Source organism: Hyalella azteca, unplaced genomic scaffold (assembly GCF_000764305.2).
Source record: "Hyalella azteca isolate HAZT.00-mixed unplaced genomic scaffold, Hazt_2.0.2 contig17983, whole genome shotgun sequence".
NCBI classification, from domain to species: Eukaryota; Metazoa; Arthropoda; class Malacostraca; order Amphipoda; family Hyalellidae; genus Hyalella; species Hyalella azteca.
The window spans coordinates 55,191-80,022 of NW_025947742.1; the positions used below are offsets into that span (position 1 = coordinate 55,191).

Genomic DNA, 24,832 nt, shown 5'->3' on the forward strand with positions numbered 1-24,832 from the left:
CCGAGTGGTTTCTACGTAGCAAAGAGCAACAAACTGATGAAGGTAAGGAAAGGAAGAAAATTTGCGGTCGGAAGTGCAGTCATTCGCTCATGCAGTCTGGCCATGAAAATGAAGCCTTGTAAGTTCATTACTTGCCTCCGCTGAAGTCAGAAGCAACCAAACGTCAAAAGTTTCTCTAAAATAGTCTAAACACTAAATCGAACACGTTTTCCTTTGAATAAACTGTCAGGATAAGAAAGCAAGTTTTCAAGGATTGTCAGGCATGAAGAGAAGGCAGTCTAGAAGTAAATCGAAGCTATCGGATGTAACAAGTTTACTCAAACGATGAGCATGGTCGACCCATTCAGAAGAAGAAACACTCTGTTCCACTAAACGGAAGCATCGTCGATAAAATGTGACGAGTTTTATGACATCGACGTCACGCTTGCGATCTCCGCGAGGCGCATCGAGGACGGATACTCTGCCGGTCGCAACACACGAATTTTCACGGATGAAGTAGAATTAACGGATAAAAACAAGCTAACAGCGTTCATTTGATTGGAGAAAAACCGTTACGCCGGGAACAACAGGCAATTAAAAATTTCATCTTCTATTTTCAGGTGATTTCAATCGATTTATCGAGGTAAGCTGAAGAGAAGTAAACATTTTATTCACGCGATTACATTCTTCGAAAACCTAATTGCATAAACGGCATAAAGTCAAAATTTGCACAGAATATGAAACACTTATGGGATGATCACAGAATAGATTTGCAGCAACCAATTACAGTCGCTGTGTCGTTGCACTTCGGCGTCTAACGGGAAGCCTGATTTTCTGGACAAATAAACGCCCTTGCTCTGGCATTACGACTGAGGAATTGCCGTGCGCGTCATGCGAGTCGTCACAGGAAGACGAGTACAGGACTTTAAACCGTGCTGATTGTTCAAAATTGGAAGAATATGAGACGCTCTCTGACACCTCCGGCGGCTGAGCGTAGCGGCGATTAACACAGACCGGAAGCGGAGAGAGTTCAGAAGCGGTCAAGAGACACCGGAGACCAGACATCAAAAGTTTTGTAAGCATCTAAGCAAAACAATTTGAATTGCAATGGCCGAAATTTGTCCGTTGCCAACGGCATCGTTAAATTTTACTTGATTTGAAAAACGAATCTGGCATTGAGACGAAAAATCGAGAGAAATTTTAGACAGGAAATGAAAAATCATGCATAAAAAACTACATATCATTTACATGGCTAGAAAGAAATGATAACACTCAAGTTTTCTTCGATGAATATAAAAGATACTATGACGGAGGATGGTATGAATTCACCAAGTCACCAAACAAGAAAAAATGTACTAATAAAATGATCAGTAAATAAAGTTTAAAGCAACAAATCTTCTCAACAGAACAAGTCAAGGACTCGCGTCCTAAAAATCACGAGACAAAGTTATTTGTTGTCAGATTCTGGTACTGATCGAAGCTCAGAAAAATGGATATATCCAACGGCGGGAATAGAATACGATTATATGATTGCCTTTAATTTGATCGAGTACAGCGGCAACCGATAAATATTACGAGCGAAACTTGATGCGAGAAAAATTGTATAGATGGGGTCGACCGCTCAATGCAGTTGTTGGCAATGTACAATACATCTAGACGCGTTGTTCTTAAAGTGCTAACGAGCCGGACTGTATGTCTCAACAAATTTCGAATTCATACATTAACCATCAGTAAGAAAAAATTTATCTAGGACTAAAGAAGATGGGCTCAAATAAGAAAATATTGATGAAGAGATATGGATCACTCAAAACGGAAAGGGAGTAATGTCAACTTCTACCTGGCACCAGATCACAAATATACGAGTAACTATAATCAATTAGCCCGAATTGCGAGCTAAACAACTTTTTTTTTCTTTTTCGTTTTCTATAAAAATTAACTAACAACCTGACAGCAAAGTTCATATCAAATTTTTTCAAAGTAAATGAGCAGAATTGAAGAAATATAAAGAAGGCCGTGAACATGAATAGACAAACTCTATATGAAGATTTCTTAAAATGTCTCATTAGAGAGTAAGATGCTCAGAGATTGAGGAATAATTTTGATCAATCGTGGAAGGTCGAATTGAATTTTGGATTAAAACTAAGAACTGGGAAGACAATTTGCTGAAATAAAATTGTCTGTTGGATAATGAGGAAAAATCAGGTCAAGTCGTATCGTGAGATTCATAACAAAATGAAATCAAAACTATATAGCATAAAAACAGAATGGCGAGTGTCAGTCGGAAACTCTCACCAAATAACACGCGAACAAAAAGCGGAAACGTGCAAAAAAGCAAGGCTCTAAAATGGAAGTCCATGCGCATTGATCAGAGCACTCGGCGGGAGCAAGGCTACTCCGCGCTGCCGTGGGGTTGACCCTGCCAAGAATGCGGGCTCCAGCCACGTACGTTGGTAGAAGGGCAATCTAGGAACCGCTGCTGAGGCGGCACTTGATATAACAGAAGCCGGCAGTGAAACAACCAAAAGGAAACCGTCGAATTCTCATAAAAATGGGAAATAGTTTGGGTGCAAAATATAAATGTTTAAACTGCTTATAACAAAAATTCTGATAATATCAGGCATTATTGACCATGCATAAGTATGGATTTATTATTTAATCATTATGGAGATATCTTGAATCTAATACACGAACAGAATAGACATTGGGGAATGGAAAAATACAGATCAAAATGCCTTACTCAGGAAAAGCACTAAGAGAGTAGGCTAAGTTGCAGTATGAACTTCGAAGTTCGGCTTTAATAAATGTCGTTTAACATTCGTCGTCAGAAGTTACAACATCATAGAAAATTTTACACAGGAATGATCTGAAAACCCCATATGAAATAACCTAAACTCGATTTCATAGCTCTGTCTTGATCAGCCACTTGAAACTGAGATCACATAGTCGGAGTGCGTGCCGAGCACAAACCTTTAATCTTATACAGTAAGTACGGGGCAAAACTGCATCAGACCCACACTATATACAAAATTGTACGCAATTGTGCTCACTTATACGTTCAATAGGCACGTGCTTCCTTGTACGAGTCGTGCAAACAAAAGACTGTGTGCCTAAAAGCTGAGCGAGACTACAGCAGCGTTGGAACTACTCCGTAGCTACGTCATAGAACTCGTACACTGAAAAACTGCTGCGATGAATACAACCGATGTATTTAAAGAAACACACCTCAACTAATCTCTTTTTCGAGGAAAACCGTTTTCGAAATAAATCAAACTGTGTATGTACCCGCTTTACATCGTGCATAGTTAAATGTCGATCAGCTAGATATTATTGTTTAGAAGTCGATTGCGAGACCATTAAGAGACTTAATCAGTGCAGGATGGAAAACCTTTCGGTAATCGGTATTGAAAAGAAACTCGATTCTTTCTTTATATATTCTAACTTGAGCATTGATTATTTCTTTAGCTCTCGGCCGGGCGGCCCTATATGAATGCAAAAATGAAAATATTTCATACTACGGCGAAATAACGAACACAACGGACGTGAAGAGAAGTAATAAATTTACTATTGCGCTGACACAGCTTAATTTGTTAAAATAAAAGGACTGTATAAAAAAATAACAAGAAGGGTGCACACAGCGTGATTGAACGTCTGCACAATTGCGCCAACCGCAAAGTAATTGATAAACTCGCCAATAAAAATTCCAATAATAAAGAATCATTCTAAAATCTATGCCCAAAGTTAATGAAAAATACTCGATTTGTCCAAGGCAATTGGCAAAACGCAGAGAATCGAAGAAGCGTATCATCAATTCTCATTTTCTGAATACACAAGATCCTTGGGATCACAATACGAGACAAAGGTTCACTATTACGAACAAGACTCAGAGCGATAGAGTCGCACACCCTCCCTCCACGGCGGTTACTCGCTAACTGACACAAGGATGCTCGAGGCCACACCGCAACCTCAGCGCACCCTACGGCACCTCGCTCAAGCTAAGCTGGCATAAACATCACAACACCAATCTTTATGTGCGCTATTGCCCAGGATGAATCAGAATAAATGTCACTAGAAAAATTCCTCTTGAATTAGTGAGAGCATCTACTTGGGCAGATTATATCATTTATACGGGACATCGCGAGACAACAAAGCACAGTCGTTTTAAAACTTAAGTTCGTTATTTCAAAATTATTCGTATACTGGATGAGTATAAAAATCTCTCCAAATTATTTTATGGATATTTTTGAACTTTTTAAACTTAAATTTTGATACATACACGAATTAGAAATTTTGAAAAGATCCCGAAAGATTGTCGCTCACAACGCTGCTGCGTTTATTCGAACTAAATGCATTACAATGGCAATCTAAAATATCACTTTTGCGCCAACTTTATATCTGAGAAATAACATTGACTATGCACAAAGTTTGCAGCCAGAGAATTTATAGATCACACATTCACACGGCTTATTTACTACGTATGCTCAGATTAGGACAGCGGATACACGTCATTTGGGTACAGGAGCGGACACTGTTCAGCGAGCGGCGTTAGCAGAGGATTCGTCGCCTTAGGAGACTAGCAGAATAATAACATTCGATTATGTGTCGCCCAGGTAGTAAAATAAAATTCGTTGTTAACAAGCATGCAATAATATGTCACTAGGTTGTAAGGATTAGTTCAGAAGACCAAGTGGGCGGCAGAACAGGCGCATAAACGCTTATTACGGACGCTAGCCTTGGCTTCTTGACTCCTGGCCGGCGCTGCCGCATCATATAGGGCAAACTTTAGCCCAGTCCGACCGATAAAAAAATCTCCATGGGGGATTGGTCAGACTAAAGCTTACTTTTGTGATAAAATAGAACAGATTTCAGGGAAAAAATATTCGTAGGAATTAGAACGAAGAATGAAGTCCTTGGAGTGATCCTTTGAAATAAAAATCTTCAGTGGAGGTTTAGGACAAAAATTTAGCACCTGAAACTACAAGTCTCATAGACTAAATTCTAGGGAGCCCTTTGATTAGAAATACAATACTTAGATTTTTGACATTCTTTGTGCTCATAATGGTCACAAATTATATTACAGGGAGTTGAACACTTAATAATTTTGATGGAAACATCTGGTCGGTAAATATACCAACAACTCTTATCTTTTAATTAAGAGGCCTAATTGAAAAAAGTTTGGATGTGAAATACTAAACATAATCGAGATCAAGTTTAGCTTGTGGAAGATGCTGGAGCGCTTATTCAATGTAATAAGTTACCCTATCCGTCATTTTAGATGCAGTTGTTGATGTTGTATTGTTTTTGCTGATATGCAGTGGCATTAACAACTCCTGAAACTCGCTCACCTTCGTCAACAAGCATCTCTTCTGTGAATTTCTGTGTGAATAGCAGAGAGGCATGGATATATAACGGCATGGCTCCCAGGTGCGAACGATAGCTCAACAATGAATTCTTACTGTATGAAAATGAAGGCGGTCAAAAAATACAAAATAAATGCTCAACAATTTCCTTGTGAATTGCATGAATAGAAACAATAGAGTTAAGAAATATTCATGTGTTCGCGTGCACTGAGTATACTCATACACATGAGGATCCAGCGTCCATAAAAAGGAATGCGGGATTACAATATTTCTTGAAAATGATGTAGAATCAACAACCTCGTACACAACTTTCACTTGCCATAACAAGTGAAATAATCTGGATAGGTCACGAATGGTAATACAAATTAGAATCTTGACGAGTCGCAAGCCCACAACGATAATATAAATAACCCCTCAACTGGAATTCAGAGAAAGTGAATAATGAACACAAACGCACATCCCAAATACATAAAAGTTGTCACGCCCCCACTACCATAATGTCGCAGAGGTGGGGTGAGACGAAGTGCAGTACGTGTCATTGAATTACGTGTCAAGAATACATTAAGATCTGCATCGATATCAACACGCCGTGGCTAAGCAAACGAATAACTACGTGACCGGGTTTTTTTAAGAAAGCGAAAATCGAAAGTAATTAAATCAGATGAATAAAATTTTATTGTATATTCACGAGAAACTTGACAAGTGAACCGTTTTGAACGTTAACTAATTTATTTTCTGTTCATAATTTTTCAAAGCAGAACAACCTACAATCTAGAATGTTCAAGCGTAACCTAAATGGTTCAAGAGCGCAGATAATTAACTCATGATAAAAGAACAGATCGAAGAGCAGGATTGAGATAATTTACGAGCGCAAGCAGATACGCGTGCGACGAGAGTTTAGGAGTCTCCCAGATAGCATGCAGACGGGTTCTCCACCCTTACATGATAGAGCGCGCTGCTCCATAGATGCAACTAATGCCGCTATGAAATAGAACGGTCCTGTGGAGAAGCATGACGAGTGCGGATAATCTGAAATTCGTGCATGTTGTTTTGTCAAACATGACGGGACATGTAAGACTAAGAAGGTCTTCGATCGTACGACACCAACAAAGAAGCATCGAGATAGCAACTTACATTGTTGAAAACATTCGGTATTAACATGCAACGAGAATTATTCTACGTAATCGTTAAAAATTCGTTAAACTTACCTCCAAGAGAAGAATTTAGGGCCATATCTCATAACGCTTAAAAACATTATGACCATATTGTAAACATGAAATTCACGTTTGCGTACTTATCTTAGGTAAAAATGCAATCGACTTGATAAGTTCAATTAAAATTGAAAAATAGCCAATCGTCAAGTTTTAAAAATCTTTTAACGTTCGTTTTATCAAATCTCAAGCTGCGTTTTCGAATAAATTCGTGATAAATTGACGTTTGACATTTTTTCACAAATTTAGAGCATTGATGAACGTGCTGCTGTATCCACAACGTTACTGTAGGTATAGCAGCACAATGCACTTTCAGTTTGACAATAAATCTAAGTTATAAATATGAAGAAAAAAACAACTCACACGCAAAGAAAGGCGATTACTTACTCAAGTTTACTGTTGTCACAATCTTCGGATGAGTCACGCTTGCACATGAGAATAGGAGGCGTCTTAGGTAGGCTGTGATCGTAGTCAGCATGCATCGGATTTAGTGTGGATTCAGATGAATCCAAATTATTCAATTCAAGATTGTCATGCAATCTTGGATCAGAACTGCCGTCAAAGTTTATAGGGCAATCGAATGATCCAGTTTCTGAGGCAGTTTTTGGGCCGCAAATTTTTGAACTGGAACGCGAGATTTCAGAGGGTGGAGGAGGTAAAGGTTCTTCATCCGGGAGTCCAGTGACTTCAAGTTCACTTTGTTGAAGAGGAGGAGGTGGAGGAAGCTCAGGTGTAGAAGAGCGGGAAGTTTGCAAGGCAAAGCTCCTGATGGTAGGAGACAGAGGTGCTGCACTGTTGCACTGCTGATGTTGACTAAAGTTCGGCAACGATGAAGGACAAGGGCTAAGATTGACAGGGTGACTAAAATTTCTTCCAGGAATACGATGCAAAGAGTGCATGTACTTAGAATTTGGCACATCTTCGTTAGAAAGAGAATCGCACTGCGAGGTCGACGGTTCAGTAACGAGTCCAGCCCCTTCGGATGAAGGAGGATCTGGTGCTGGAGGTCGTCGGTAGTAATATGGACGACCGCACTTGGACGCGTCATCGCTGCCAAAACTAGAGGGAGATGTCGCATCTTTTGGTGAGGCAGGAAAATGAGGCCTGAGAGTCGGCTTCTTTGGCGGACGCTCAGGAGGTCGAGGAAGATCCTCGAAAGCTGTTGGAGGGAGAGCCGGCTTTCTGCTGGCAGCGGTGGACCTAAGAGGAAGAAGATTTGGAATAAAAATTCACGAAGTGAATCAATAAATCAATACTATTCATCAATGAAATCAAAAGTAATTGCACGTTGCAGTTATTTTTTGCGTGAAATCAGAAGTTAAATTGCAAATATTCGAGGTTATTACGCGCAAGGGGAAAAAGGTGCGAAATGGAAAAAGCACAGTAAATAAGCAGGACTATCTCTTGTGCGCTGTGGAATATCGCCATAATAAAACATAATATTTCATATAAAATGATACGCTTGCAACAGGTGTATGCAACAGCTGCAAAAAAGCATTGTAGAAAAAAACGCCCTCTATTTTGCATTGATAATCCAGAGTGTACATCGAAAATGTAGCGAGTTACGATTAAGGAGCGTGGAATGAAAGGATCATGAAGTGATCGGTCGTCGACCGTGGCGAGACGAAGCAACATCGACTTCTATTGTGATCAGGGTATCGACAAAATCAGCAAACGTTTTTGCCACAAGCATCGACAATAGAATGAATAATGAAGCCGCGGCGCCGGAGACGAGGTAAATTTCATCATGAAGAACTGAAGGCCAGGCTCATACCTATTGGTTAGACAGTTAAAAACACTATAAAATATTGAAAATTGGGAAATGCGTTTTTCAGAAAGCCTGATATATAAATAGTATAACAAAATTTAAGCGAAATTTTAAATTAAGTAACGCAAGATTGTCATCGAAATAACTGCGATATAAAGCTTGAAATGATAACGCCTGCAGGCTGAACAAGTGAAACAAACGTGATGCTAATATGTAAACATGAGGAGGTGGAAATAATGAAAGAATCGTCATTTATTACAAAAAACTGGAAAATTCCTTCCGAATACCACCTAGATTATAAGAATTTTTTAGTTGTTGGGATAATCCAGACACTCATAGGAAAGGTCCTCGATTAAGACCAAACAAAAAATTCAAGACAAAAAATGCAGCATCGAGCAGTAAAAGTGACCATAAATTTATTTCATAGGTAGCGGCACTGTTAATGGCAGAATATGCGTGATGAATTGATAACAAAATGCGTGTAATGATATAGCAAGAAGCCAGACAGATAAATGAAGATGGATGAGCTAAGCACACTACGAATGGCTGAAGATGCGCTCATCCTGCACGCAGCGGGATCCTCATTTGTTGATTCGGCGGAGCGCGATGATGTTACAGGAATTAGGGGCAGGTTCCATAATCCAAGCTTGACAGGCGTTGATCACAAAGCGAACGATGAAATGACACTGCGATCTTCATGGCGTGACAGCATGTCAGTCAGGTACGGAATATAATATCCCTAAATCCCTAGAATTCTTCCTCAATCAGAAAGCGTTAAGCAGTGCAATCGCCTAGTACTTAACAACTTGGCACTCTAGAAGCACCCTATATTAGAAAAAAAAGCTTTATATAGTCCGGCAGTGAACGAAGCTTCGTGTCTGAACGCTGAAAGCTCAACTATGTTCTCCAACACAAAAATACAGTAAAAAGAAATTACCAAACTGCTCTCAGATTCTATTTCAAAGTTTTGTAACAGTAAAATATCTGTTAGTTATTAGATGGGGTAATTTAAAAATTACCCACCCCAACGGAGGCCAAAAATTACGGATAAAAAATTAACACAGCCCAACAAGCAATCCAGATTCATTATTTCTAATAATAAAAAATAAATAATAATAAAGTTAATAATAATAATAAAGTTACTAAGACTTCAGCATACATTTAAACTGAATTGATGATTGAACGCTGATCGATATGCAGTTACGACAACGAAAGATATAACGAAGTTTTTAACACCGTTATGAGACGGACGCACATTCATTGACGAAAAGAACGAAAACTCACACATACGTCATTTGGCAACTTTCAATTCATGCACCAACACAACCTAAAAATTTTGCTAAGTTCCACAAACTTGATGTAAATTAAAGAATATAATAATAGCTTACAAATTAAATGAAGTGCAATAGAAATAAGACGGGGAAGAATTACGATGGATTGAAGACGAATAGAAATGACGACTAGTCACAAATCCGGTAACATACGAGCAGGCAGGAATGCTATCAATGATTAAGACGTTCGGAGGATATGCTTGCAGTTATAGGAGCATTGCAACACCTCATACACTGTCGATAACAAACTTATCATGCATGAGAAAGCCCGTGGTTTCAATCACGATAGCTTCATCGTACGTGACTTCAAGCAAGTTCTCATGGCAGTCTGTGAACGACCATGACGCACGTCGAGCTCATCTGCTGCTTCTGGCGAGAATATCCGATTCCGGTAGCGGATTGGTGACTAAGAGCAAGACCACTTGAATGTATTGCAAGCGCAGACATTAACCATAGATATAGATAATAAACTAATTTATTTGTGCAAATACGAGTAGCTTCGCATTATGGGTTAATCTCAAGATTACTTCATTAGAATAAAAACTTTTGTTAGAATTAAAGAGGCATGGATAACCAGTCAGAAACACTCGCACTTGATGATTATAAATGAAATTGATTTTTATACAATAATCATGATGTCAGTAGATACAAATAGAGATCAAGCGGAACAATCAAAATAGCAATGGAAAATAAGACAACATGGAACAACACAACATATTTGGCTCTTTAATCATGCTTCACAAGTCAAGAGCAAGCTGTCTGAATGTTTCAATGGACACGTGGAATGATGAGTTCTCGCAATGTCAGCAATATTCAGGAACATCCGCAATAACCAAATGCGGCCACATGCTAATCTCAATTGAACTGAACAACATAGCAGATTAAAGATTTTTTTCGTGCCACCAACCATGGCATGCCTTACCTTGGGCATTCACTGAGCGCGCCTCTCCGTTCTGAGAGCTCTTATCCGACACTCAAGACCACCATCGAAACAAATGACTATGCCACCCATGAGGGCCGTGAGGCAAATAAGAAAACCAATCAAGCGTTATATAATTAGGTTGATGGCCATTAAATGACACAAACAATAGTAATCGTAAGAATTTTTTACTGATTTTTTTCAAAACCTTACATATACAAATCACGCGAATGACTTGAACGGAATCAGACAGGAAGGAAAATAATAATTTTTCGAGACAATTTATTTTGATAAAATATCTGAAACAAAAATAAGATATAATCTATATACATTATAATAAGCATCTAGCAATGCCCATCCTAAATCGGACCTTGGTAAATAAAGTGTTGGGGAGAGCACGCTCGTATAGGCAGAGATCGGAGGGTCGCTTATCGGGGCTAGGAACACTGCGCAGGTGTGGTCTTCTGACACTTGGAATGCCGTCAATAAATACGAGTAGCTTGAATGGCACCAACGCATACATTTCGCGATAGAGAAGCCACTTGAAACTACTGAAAGGAGTGAAAGGACACATGGGGCTGCCACCCACACAGTGGCAACACATGCAAACGCATCATGTGTCCAAGTGTTTGCAAAATTTGTGTCATGTGAACAAACGTTGAAGCAAGAAATAAGGCAGATACGGATTTGCAGTAGATTCATAGCATAACTCAATTAACGATACAAGATGGTACACGTACACGTGCATCACTGTCATGTCGTTAGTTCGATCGGTGATAAAATCGCATGTATAGATCCATATTGACCTCACAATTGAAGGAATGGCAAAGAGAAGAATAAAGCTAAAGAAACACAGCGGGAAGCAAAATCTCTGCTGACCACTCGAGAAATCAAGCAGTTGGTGTGCAGTAGAAAACACGAACTGTTGACAAATACGTGGACAAATTTAACGATCAAGTCTTCCATGTAACGAACGAGTGCATGAACTGAGATGTGAAAGCTTGATTCAAGCAGTAAAACGGATAAACTTTATTCAAACAGTAAAACGGACTCAAGAACGAATATAAATATGGTTGTTTACGAAATTCTTTAAAATTTGCGAGAAACGCAACACGCAAGAACACTGTCTAAGAAATAAGTGTCCTCGAGCTTTAGCCTTTAATTACTAACTGAAGCAGCATGACGATACACGTGGAGAAGCTGATTGTCAGCATGTATAAAGACTGAATAGAATGCACATTTTTTTCTACTGATTGAAATCAAAACGAAGTATGATTCGCTGAAAAGCGAATTAAAACCTGTAATAAATTAAAAATGCAGAATTCAGTATTTAATCTATACTATTTCATTTGTTCACTAGGCAGACGCAGAAAGAACTAACTATATATACCCAAACTCTACACAAATGATGCTACCGAGCAAACTGTCTTCAGCTTAGCATCAAAAACAATGCACCAGCTAATCAATATTAATGAATACAGATTTTATGATGCAAGAATTCGATAACAATTTAACGGCGCATTAAAATTTTGCGGCCCTTTAACAATTTTCTTCAAGGACTTGTGAATTAACTCGACAGCATTTAATGATTTGTTTGAATACGGGGAGCTCCAAATTTGGGTACTATAGATGGCATTTCAAAACACGATATAAAAAATGTGCACGGAGTCTGTGCGATTGCTAGAAGTTGAGCACATATTCTTAGAATTAGAGAGGCAACACAAATCAATACTTATATACAAATTAAACGTTACGTTTCCTGCTACAGGAAATAAAAGAGCCGAGAAATTTCTATGCGGAATGATGATATTCATGTTATGAGAGTTGTAACATGAAATAAAATAACATGCGTTAAGAAATTACTTTTTAATGACAACACTTCTAAAGAATCCAGTGTCTCCGATGCTGCACATGTGCAATGAATTTTTAATTTTATTTTTTTATATAGTTAAAAAAATTGCGTGTGCGTGTCAAGGTTTTCTTGCTCCTGTCACTTGAAAAACGCAAATCAAAATAAACAAATATACCACAAAACCAAGAGAAAGTGTCAAGTACTCAGTTTGATAGACCGATTTTATTGCTTGACAGCAGAAATTTAAAAGTTTATGGTATAGAAAGTCTTCCAATGTTCAACTTACAATGCAACGTTCACCATACAATAAAACAAATAAGGCGACGAAATCAAATTTCTATTTTTCTGAATTGTATAATTTAATTCCGTTTTCTTTACTTGATGGATATTACTTTTCCATTAATTAACAAGCCCAGCCATTCGCTCGCTAACATGCACAAAGTTCATACTAATAGATGCGACTGATTATACTGAACGAACGTCTGGTCCAAGCAGTGCATTAATTAGACATACGGTACGCATATTCATAACCTGGTGCACTGTGGGGCTCCTCATTTAGAGCTGCGCGCGCGTATTCGAGATTCGCCCTGGACAATAGTAATTGTTTCTACAATAATCGTACGTATATGCGAACCAGACAGCAAACGTGTCATCTATAACGAAAGTAACGATGATGGCTGATACACCATAATTGCAACGACATTGGTTTGAACGGTGCACACAAATCTTTATTTCGATAGTGAGCAATCAAACGATAAAAAATTAAAAACACAATAAAGTAATATATATATATATATATGAGAAAAAACACAAGTCAACATAGCAAAACAAGCGATCGATTCAGTGCAGCATGAATTCAGAGAAAGAAATGTGAATAATTATGAAAGTTAAAAACAAGTTAACTTACAAAAATACCCGTCAATTCTTTGTGTATCTAGCGTGTAATTTTTCAAATGACACAAAACAAAATATGAACACGAGTTAAAAGGCTTCTAATGTGGACTGACCAATGATCAGTAAATTTAGCCTCGCTGCCACGCCACTATACGCAAGCTATATTAAGGCCTTTGGGTATCCGCCGCTTAGCGAGAATCTCACAACGCCTCACAAAATTATGAGCTAAAAGGTCAAATGGAAATCGAATGGCAATAGGAAGGCAATAAAATTGAACTGGTGATGCCAAAGAATGGAATGATTATCTTGAAACGCCTTAACGAGCGCGCAAGCTGAATCAAGGCAGAAAACTAATCACTGACTTCATGCTGATGTTATAGCAAATGGTGAAGGGCGTTTTTGCTCATGGTAGAACAAACAAAACAGCGTGCAGTGACGAGTCAAACAAAATAAAAGTTTCCCAATAGATTGACAGCCTTGTCACGCAAATGGGCCTAAAAGATACAAAAATAACTCGATACACGAATAATCAACAGAGGAAGCTGACAAAAATGACAAAATAATAGGAGGTTTTGAATCGCAATTGAAATAATCACGAGCAAAAATATGTGTCCACTGAAAACTGGAACAGAGAAAACTGATAAATTCGTTCACTGAATATTTTTTTTGCATCAGACGCAGTCAATAATTGTAGGTTCATATCGACCTGAACACACGCAATTCTAGCTGTTAAATAGCAAATGCGACGAAGCTCTGATGGTAATAGACCGAGCTAGCAGAGTTCGCAGTGCGTGACTAGAATATAAACGGAATAGATAACATTATCCGGCCGTGCATCTTATTAGATTTCTGTAGGTCCTTGGGAAGGATTCATCTAACGAAGGTCGAGCTAAATTATCCATCCATGATTTTTACAATCAACAGAATAACTGTGACGCATAATGTCAAGAAGGCCTCAACCGTTCAGAGTATCACGACTACCGAATTAATAGGCCTTTATATGATGACTGCAGGAACTGGCAACTAAATACTCAAAATTATCCCGACGTCAAATGACAATATTATGGTGATTGACGCAACACAACTTTACCTCAATAAACCTTAAACACATATCGAAAGCTTGCAGATGACTACAAAATTCAAAGTTTCAGTAGATATCAAGAGGCAAAAAATAGAGGTATAATGCAACTTAGCCCGTCCCTACACAGCCACTATATATAGCTATGTCGATGCTGCAGAATGATTTATTACGTCCGTGCGGCTGTAACATGCAGCGATTGATCCATCATACATATAAATTCATGCAGCAGCTAAATCCAATAACAAAATTAAGCGGCACATAGAGACGGTCAAGGAGCTGACACACGCAACGAGAAGAAAAGTTAAATAACCGAACAACTGCGACATGATTCTGGCTTCCAATGAGTCATCAGGAGTGAAATATAATCGTGTCACTTAAAAAGTAAGAACTCTGCATTGTAAAATGACGTGCTGACTGGTAACTTATTATCACTTTTGATAACTGTTAACTGAGAGATAAGATTGAGTGTTTGAATCTATCAGACCATATGATTACGTAAGCAACTACCATGAGGTATTTCATTAATACACATAAACATCGGGAAGTTAAGTTTTTAAGTTTATCTTGCTGATCCATTTCTTTACCGTCCAAACAAAAGAGATGGTGCGAGAATATTCGTTGAATGTCATTCACTGCATAGGAGCCAGCGAGGTACAATGCGCTTCTCGCAAGAAGGTACGAGGAATTCGCTCAACGCGTGATTGATAAAAATCTTTCAGAACGCAAATTAACAAAAAATTCCGCCCTAGTACACATAATGGAGGAGATTTTGTCCCGTCATGGCCAGGCGATTGTGCGAGTGCATGAGAGCGCTGTTGGCATCTGTCCGTCAAGGGCGCGACGTAGCATGCAGACAACGCAGTAATTATCTCAAACAAATTATCCTGATGCTCGCTTTAGCGAAAAATGGAAGTAAACAAAATGAAAAATTAACTTTAAAAAAGTAAATTGTTGGACCACGACATGAAAAAGAATTGAGTCAAGTTTAAAAACTAAATTGTTACTTGATCACCTCAATGCAGTCCACATAAATAACCTATACGGTAAAGATTGTGTAGCAACCAATTCAATCTATTTCTCATGCTACTCTCAAAACGCTGCCTAAATAATTCACATGTTCTACAGCCAACCAATAAATAGGCTATTCAGCTAAAAAAGAATCACCTGAAGTTAATCTTACCAGAAGAGATATATACGCGGATGCATCCAGAGAAAAAAAATTTTCAATTAAAATAACCTGAATAATCAATTTAATTTAAGATAACAGGCACTTGAATCAACTTTTACAAGCAAATGAAGAACAGCCAGACCCTGAAGCAGCTATCCTGCCAGGTTGCCGGCTCAGTGCAGGCAATAAAATGAGCGTGTGACTAACATACATGTATAAACAGCACATAACGTAGTACGTCGACGAATATAATAATCTTAACGACTCTTATTACTTCTATGAGTTGTAAGTCCTAAGTTAAAATGGCATTAGTTTGGATTCAATACGCGAGTTTGAATTTTTTTTTTACTTTAATTTAATTTCATATACAGCAATTTGAGTCACCAGAGAATTGCAGAATACATTTGTTATACATAAAAGAAAAATGTCACAAAGAAAACGTGTGAGTTCTATTTCTTGGGCAATCTGTTGTAAATGTTCCAATGATAGTAAGTATTTCTGTTAACAAATTCCTGGGTAACAAATTCATGCTTGACAGCTTGAGCTATAAGCATTACGTTTACTTGTTAGAATCGAAAAATGATTGAATTTTTAGCTAACAATTGAAAACTTAACTAAACCTCGGGATCATCTCGCACAAAAGCAATACACGATATAGATTAAATTTAATAAACAATTTGAAATACAATACACTGCAAATTGCGTGTACCGAAATAATTGTCCTATCTCGATTTACTGACATCATTAGTTGAAATACTTTTCCTGAATCAAAAGCAAAAGCAAGAGAATAACCATGAATAACTTCTCTAATTAAATTACGAGAAGCAACTAATCCTTGTTATCAACGTTAGCGACTAATATGAAATCCCCGTTCCTACGCATATTTAGTACGCCCCCGTTCTCATATTTCACTCAATGAGTTGTGCAAATTATTGCGAGACATATACAGGGTGAACCAGAATTAAGTAACCCTTTTAATTTGTTAATAAATAAAAAACTAAGAACGTTATTAAGTTGAAACTTGTTTCATTTAAAAGAAGAACATTTTTATGGTAATATTGTATCATAGTTATGTCATTATCCTGTATAGCTTGCGCTAAATTTGTGTTTAATAATCAAGCCTTAAATTTTCATCATGATTCGCTACAGCAAAGAAGAAAGAACAAAATTCTGCAAACCTACATCAGGACGATGTCAATAACAGAAGTTCAACGTGATTACAGGATCCATTTCAAAACAAGAATCAGTCCTTCAAAAAAAGAAACAATTAAATCTCTTTATCGAAAATTTGCGGATACCGGTAAATTACTAATGAAGGTTATGAAAGCAACGAAGAGAAGAGCCCTATTTTGTCAAAACAATTGTGGTGGGCATTTAAAATATATTATATTTAAAAACTAGTATAAACAGCACATAACGTAGTACGTCGACGAACATAATAATCTTAAGTACTCTTTTATCTATGAGTTGTAAGTCCCGAGTTTAAATGACATTAGTTTGGATTCATTACTTGAGTTTAAATGTTTTTTTAATTCAATTTCAAATACAGCAATTTGAGTCACCAGAGAATTGCAGAATACATTTGTTATACGTAAAAGAAAAATGTCACAAAGAAAACGTGTGAGTTCTATTTCTTAGGCAATCTGTTGTAAATGTTAGAATGATAGTAAGTATTTCTGTTCACAAATTCCTGGGTTACAAATTCATGCTTGAGCTATAGGCAGTACGCTTTTTTTGTTAAAATCGAAAAAATGATGGAATTCAATTTAATAAACGATTGTAAATAAAATACACTGAACATTACATGCACCGAAATAATTGTCTTATCTCGATTTACTGATATCATCAGTTGAAATAATTCTCTTGAATCAATAGCAGAAGCAAGAGAAAAGCCATGAATAATTTCAATAATTATATTACGAGAAGTCACTAATCCTTGTTATTAACCTTAGCGACTAATATGAATCCCCGTTACTACGCAGATTTGTGGTTCACTCGATGAGTTGTGCAAATTATTGTGAGACATAAATATCACCCTGCCGTAAATGGAGAGGGAAAAATATTTCCAAACGCACCTGACAGAGAAGGCGGGTTCGTAGTCGCGATAGACGCTGCAGTAATTAAGATGTTTGAGCGAATTTTTCATTTGGAACTATTTTAGCGGGCAACCGAAAACGAAACGGTCTACAGAATAAAATTTTGAGAAAAGCAAGTATGTAGTAGAATTTTTCCAGATTACGATTCTTTATCCAAACAAGATAATTAAGCGCAAAGATAAAAATCTAAGATAATGGATATCAAACAGTCTGGATCGACTTATTAAAATTACATCTTTAAATTTCTTGGATTCCAACACAATACCACAAAGCAAAAACTTTCATAATAGAGCACGTTTCTAGGTAACTTGTTTTACATTCGATGCAGTAAATTATTCTCTCTCAATCAACATCAAGTAATGAGACCCGCAGCTAACACTGAAACAGAAGACTGATCGCACGTCGCCCTCATCGCAGTGATTGCTCACGCAACACTGACTGCTGCTATCGCCATCGCTTGGTGATTAGCCAGCGCTCGCGTCGGGGCTGCATTCTCAAAAGAATGTACGATGGATGATCTTGGGTTCCACGATAATCATTGATTATCACACATCCAATCATTACCGCATGTCGATTATTTCAAGCCAGTGACTGGTAAGTTTAATTTCTATTCATTTTTAGTTATACAAGTTTAATTAAATATTTTTTAGCTCGAATTCAATTCAATCCAAACTGTCGTCCTCTCATTTAAGCACATTTCATTAGTAAACCCTTGACGTTCGAGCGATGTAAGGCTGCACGCAAACTGAAGAAAGTTTGACAATCGCACAACTTAGCAGTTCAAATAAAAGAGCAGGATTAACAACTTTGAGACAACGGAACCACCTAACCTCCATTAGATAAGGTCCAAACTTCTTTCTGACCAAATTATATCAACCAACAGTTACATTATAACACGGGGAAAAAATCGGTTATAATTTTAATTCAACAGTAGCAGCTTAGTCATCAAACGCTCATGTTACGTGACCTCATACGTAACCTTACAAATGTTAAAATTGTAACGGATTTTACGATAGAAAATAAGAAAAAGATAACTTCATTGATTGCTATCAATATCTTGGTCATATGTTAAATATACGTTCATGTCCTAAAAATTGAACAAGAGTTCGATTGTGCAGGCACAATTTACCTGTAAATTTAAAAGAATCCTTATACATTTACGAGAGCAGAATTTTTTAGTTCCCCCTTTACACGGTTGAACAAGGCAGGCACAACGCTCGTCCTCAGTCACCGCCGAGGTGGCCACGGAAGCCGCGAACTGTCGAGTCACCGTCCCGTGGAGACAAGACAACTCGGCTGCCTTTGTGAACTCGAAATTTTCTCAGGACTTTTCAGTGGAACAGGACAAATACGAATCTGAAGGTCGACTGCGATAGGAATGCACACGCGACTCGTCAATTTCGGTCAAGAGAGTCACGTCAGATATATACAAAATTTAGGTTCATATTTTCAACATCTTTAATTTTGAAATATTAATGAGAACTGTGAAAGTCGGCATTAACTTTTAACTCTTTCAGTACAAAAATATGATTAGTTCTATCTGCTTTCTGAGCCAAAATGCTAAAAAATCGACTTTTCAACAAGACTTTATAGCGATGCTGTAACTTCAATGGTTAACTAAGAAGCAAGCAAAAAAGCAAGATTATTTTACCAGCATTGATTATTTTCAACCGACGCATTGCAGTCCAAGTTATTTCAGGTAAAACGTGTACATCAACAAACATGACTGGTTCTTATCAGCAAAAATCAGCCACATTAGATACGGTGTGAAGTTGTTATCGCAGGTTCTGCGAAGCCCGATTTGATGCAGTGCGTGCTATGTGCCGACACTGGACAACAAATTCTGTCGCTATCATTTTATCGGAGCGAACACTGAAGCGCTGCTTGTCAATGCATGCCACCGCCTACCACGTCAGTAACGTTGCACACATAACTAACGAAGACATTATTATAACAGGTTTGGAGATTCCTAGCATATCGAAGTATGACACGTTCGCAAAGAAAATAGCCTTTTGAAAGAAATTTTTACCTTGTGTACAAGCGTTTTGTGAAAAGCGAGGGTGGATTGGACGTTCAACAAGGAAAAAAGGCATTGCTTGCTTTGCAATGCAGCGAAAACATTCAACACAGCGAAGCTTTACGATTCAGTTCTGAGAATCGTCTGACTACGCGATGGCTTACTCAGAAAATGTATTCGTATGGACGGACATACATCGACTAACAAGTTTAATGCTTTCAAGATTAATTGAATTTCTGCATTACGCAAGCACCGATGCTATACATACGAAACTTCCTGCTCTCCAATCGAGTCTCAATGACGTAATTGACTAGCAAACACGATAGCTTGGTCACGCTTGCATTGTGGTCGGAAAGAAAACACAGCTGTAGTATGAAAGGCAGCTTCAAGATGAATCATGCTCATGTGTGTTGAACTATGAGATGGAGTGTGTTTCTTCAATGAAATCTCTTCAAGCTCAACCACAGTTGGCAATGAACTCTAAGATGAATTATAAATTAACTAAGGCATGGAATCAGTCAGACACTCATAGTCGTAATGGAGTTGAGAAATTTCAATTCATAGAACAAATAAACAGCTTATGTGGATATAAACCCTTACCCATGGAAATATTTATTCAAACAATCTTAGGAGAAAAATCTTTTGAAAATCGTGTTCCCACTAACGTATGTATAAATATCGTCTAAATGTATAAATATCGTCTAAGCAATTCTAAATTTGAAATACTTATGTATTAATAAATACTACTCATAGTAGCAGTTCTAAATTTGAAATACTTGTTTATACATTCGTTACTATAACATGCAGAATATTATTAAAGAAACTTTATATTCACATGATAAACATCTCTCAATCATGGTTGATTAACTCATTCTTATACGTAATGCAAATTTTGCAATGGAACGAAGAAATATGATCATTAGAACTTTCGTGATATAGTGTCAACGCACTCTCATCTATAGCGACAATGGTAGCGATTTCACAGGCTTCAATTTTGTCGAGGATGAAGTGGCAAACCAATCAGAAGAAGCAGAGGGTTTCTCGCACTGAACAAAGGAATTCGTCTGACTCTTGAACCTGTCGACGTCTGTAAAAAAGTCGCTCACAGGAAGAAATTTAGCAGCGGTTAACGTTTTATTGCGCAAGTCTTCATAAATCATTCAAACAATGAACATGCCGTTGGCAAATAAAAAAACCAGTATCGACTTATTAAAATTTCGAAGTAGACCATTTACCGACAAAATTAAGATGCGTGAACGAAAATTTAGTCTAGACTGAAATGGCGAATTCGAAGGCTCGCCGTGACATGCGTCACCGCAACGCCTGTCATGCACGTATGATTAAGACGAGCTCCAGGCTTTTTACAACAAATAAATCATTGAACCCATTGCTTAATCTTCTTGGTTCCCTCGCTTCAGTTCCAACTGTCAGAGTGCTGGCGTGTGACTGCAAGCAATTATAAAATTGAAGAACTGAATATGTGGTGACCAAGTTTAAAATTAGTCGAACTGCGAGGTGTTTTTTATAATAAAGAATTATAATTTAGCACGAACAGTACTGATTATTAATGCCACAAAATAAACTAGTTAAAAACTTAAAATTCGTTGGCAAGTCGTTAAACGTTCAAATGTATAATGTTGCGTAAAAGCTAAACATATTGATCAAATAAAATGCCAGTATGTTGAACTAGAGTTGTTCGACTAACCATGGCCGCTTCTTTACTTATCCTCATCGAAAGCGAAAGATACTATGATATTTATTCTATAGAAATGAGCCACATGATATATATTACAGTATCTCTGTGTTGGGGAAAATGCTACGGTTTAACAGTTTATCGATTGCATGACGGCCGCATATCGCAAGTCACACAAATACCCTTTAATCCGATTAGCATTTTAAACGCTTTACTTCATTATTGATTTTCCGATTTAAAATTTGATTTATTGGAAAAAATTCTAAATTGTCATTTTAGGATGTAATTTTGTGTTTCCAGGGGATTTCATGCAGATGGGTAATATTGTATACTCTGTCCAGCAACGTGTGTAGTAGGTTTTTACGTTGTGAAACATGTGCACAAATTGGCTGCACGCTCTAGCCCAGACGTTACGCTTTAAAGTGAAAACTCGTGTTAAAAAACTTTTGCCAAATGCTTTCGTCAGCCACGGAAGGTAAAATCAATCTACACAAGCGAGCAATTCGTTGTAAGACTTCTTACTTTAGCAACGCAGAGTGATTCGAAGAACAGAAACTGTCGAAGATCATCCTCTCTTCATCAGTACGCTTCCAATTCATCTAGTAGGCGCGTTTAAAAGCCAACGAAACCAAACGACCTTCACTCCAGCGAAGTAAAAGGTTAGGAAGCTTATATCAAATAAACTTGAAATTCTTTAATGAAATTGAAATTTTCAAGACCACAATTTTCCTACACGTACGCCTCGATTATGTTATATATACGCAGTGTCTGCAACCGAGTTAGAAAACCACATACCGAAATTTCACTGAAAGTATAATCCAAAAGTTGAAACTTTACAGCATTGAGTAAACAGCAGACCTCACACCGAATGCACTAGTGGTGTGCGAGCCGAGGTAGTAATGCACTGGCAAAATAAATCAATGCCTAGATTAGACATGACAACGGCTTTCTGCGCGTTATCAGGTAAGCCTTAGACTATCAAATCTTGATATTGTGAAGAAAATTACTATCGAATATCGTGAATGTTAGAGGAGTGTTTATGTCAGTCATTGCTGCAACAGCGTCACTAGAATTTCAAGTAGAGTAATTTAATTATAATATAAATAAACGTAATAAGTATTGATATAAATCAAAAATTACGATTTACTGAAATTCAAATCGTCATGCTGTATCCCGACAACACTTGTAAGTGCAAATGCTGGAATTCAGAGAAGAAATTATGCCAGTCAATTATATCAGCGTACCTGAGGTTGGCTGCATCTTCCTGCAGTGAAGCGTCAGCAGGGAGGTGAGGAACAACGGGTGCTGGGTCTGGTGAAGAAGAGCGAGCAGTCACCCCCTGAAAAAGAAAACGAATAGAAAAACTTCACAAGGAAGATTCATTTTCAGGGATTACTCTTTTAAAATCAACATAACTACACTTGTACATATTTAAGTTATAGATGTCGAATGGGATATTTTAAATGAGTATCATTCAAAACATCACTATATATGTTATGTGCTTATTCAGTTATTTTGGTGTTAATTCAAAGGAACTGAAATCGATGAATATTATTCTTTTATTAATACATTTGATTCATTTATTTTAATAATACAATAATTCAATTCTAGCTTTTAATGTGAAGGGACACAGAGAAAACTAATGTCAAAAATTTCAAACGGTCATAACAAAGGAAACGGTAAAAGTCCAAAATGTTAGATTGCGCAAAGAACGGTGGAAGTCACTACGCATTTTGTATCAGAACGCTAGTAGTTCCATCACTACTAGCATGCTAGAGACATCTTCACGACATAGATTAAGTACTGGAGAGAGAGAGAGAGTAGAAATGCAGGATTATTCAGAACAATACTCGTGCAATAATATAACCATTAGGAACGAGTTCTCTTAAAAACCCACGTTGCAAGCCCAGGAATAACTCGTGCCTGCAGCGGTAAACTCAAGCAAAACACCGTCATTTTCTCGCCCCAGAATTTCTTCAGGCAGACCAAGCACAGCTAAAGCTGTGATCAGAAAGACGGACCTGATCATTTGGCAGTCGAATGTTTCCACCCACTCTTGCATCAACAAATTATTAGCAGGCATGGAGGGGATTCTTAACAGGGATGCTAGACAGAAGTGCCAGAGGAATTGTGAATTACTGCACGACTCGGGGTTGGTCAGGTGAAACAACTCGGAAATAAATGGCTTTGATATCGAAATCAAAATTCAGCTTGGTCGGAGCTATCGACCAAATCAATTTGTTTGATTATGAACTGGGAGTGGATAACAGTAAATAATTGTGAAGCTCGTTAATGACGTCGAAAATATATGGTTGCTACTTGCTTGTAAATAGCATAGGTAATGCTTTTATATATGAACTGAAAATCGCAAAAAAATAACAATAGTAAACACGCGACAAAGAAGGCAGCGAAAGTGCGAAACCAATATGATAATTTTTAGATCCTAATGTTCAAAGTGCCTAAACACAATACAATTCGCTTGACAAAACAAGGAAGCAAACGCGCAAACGTGCAAAAGAATCAAGCAGCACATTTAAAATAAAGGCCCAAATGATAAACTCATCCACGCACGTCCAGTTCTGAATGGAAAATCAGCTCAAAAGAATGGCGCTCACTCACATCCAGGTTTTGCAGCGGAAAAATAAACTAAACGTTAAAGATGTCAAAATAAAATATAAGGTTTAAAATCCAGAAGTTTGAAGCTTTTTTTCCAAGGTTATCAAAATATTTGCCAAAAACAACTTCAGACGCACAAACGAAAGAGGGTTTTAGAGAATGCTGCAAAAGGTGCAAATAAATAAATTCAAGAAATAAATAAATGCAAAAAGATCGTCACATTTTCATCGGCCTTTTATAATTTCAGAATATTTAAAAGAAATAGAGTAAATTCTTGCCGTGGTACGACAAGGTATTATCGTCTTTTCTTTGATGTATGGTTTTGTAGAATGTATAGTTTATGTAGTATAGTTATACTAGTTAGTTGAGAGTTAAATTCTGATATGTGATATCCTCTTCCAGTGGGTTTATTTATAATTATTCGTTTGAAGTGAAATAATGTATGAAAAAAATCTCTTTTGAGCAAATCTCAATGAAATGCGTGACAAATTTTTATTTTATCAGTGCCACTTGTCTCGCTATCTAACATATGCAAATAGAAGGACATGAACTGCGAGAAAAAATTTTTGAAACGAAACTCGACAGAAAGTTCCTCTGTATAACGATATCCTGTAGTTAAAGAGGGTACGATTTAACAGCAGGATATTTTTTGCAGGTTTGTCGCGGCGCAAAACGGCCTCTCGTTAAGCAGCGACTTCCTGCTCGTTTCTGCTTCCATGTTCACGACAGAGTCTCGCGACGATTAAAAATATCAACCGTCAAGACATTTAAAAGTCAACATTTAGAATACTAATAAACATACTTATTTAAAATAAAATATAATTTTATCGACAAACAATTGTCCTTCTAT

At 37.5% G+C, this 24,832-nt stretch overlaps 1 protein-coding gene across 4 annotated transcripts in view; it reads right to left on the bottom strand.

The window, feature by feature from the left end:
- Positions 1-24,832, bottom strand: part of LOC108666958 (protein Shroom2) — a 240,489-nt gene that overhangs the window by 49,231 nt on the left and 166,426 nt on the right. For all 4 annotated transcript variants that reach the window (XM_047885466.1, XM_047885465.1, XM_047885464.1 and 1 more), the window contains 2 exons: positions 22,611-22,705; positions 6,935-7,747 (listed from right to left, as the gene is read on the bottom strand). In XM_047885466.1, coding sequence (XP_047741422.1) covers positions 6,935-7,747; positions 22,611-22,705 — 908 coding nt within the window. The remainder of the gene's footprint in view (positions 1-6,934; positions 7,748-22,610; positions 22,706-24,832) is intronic.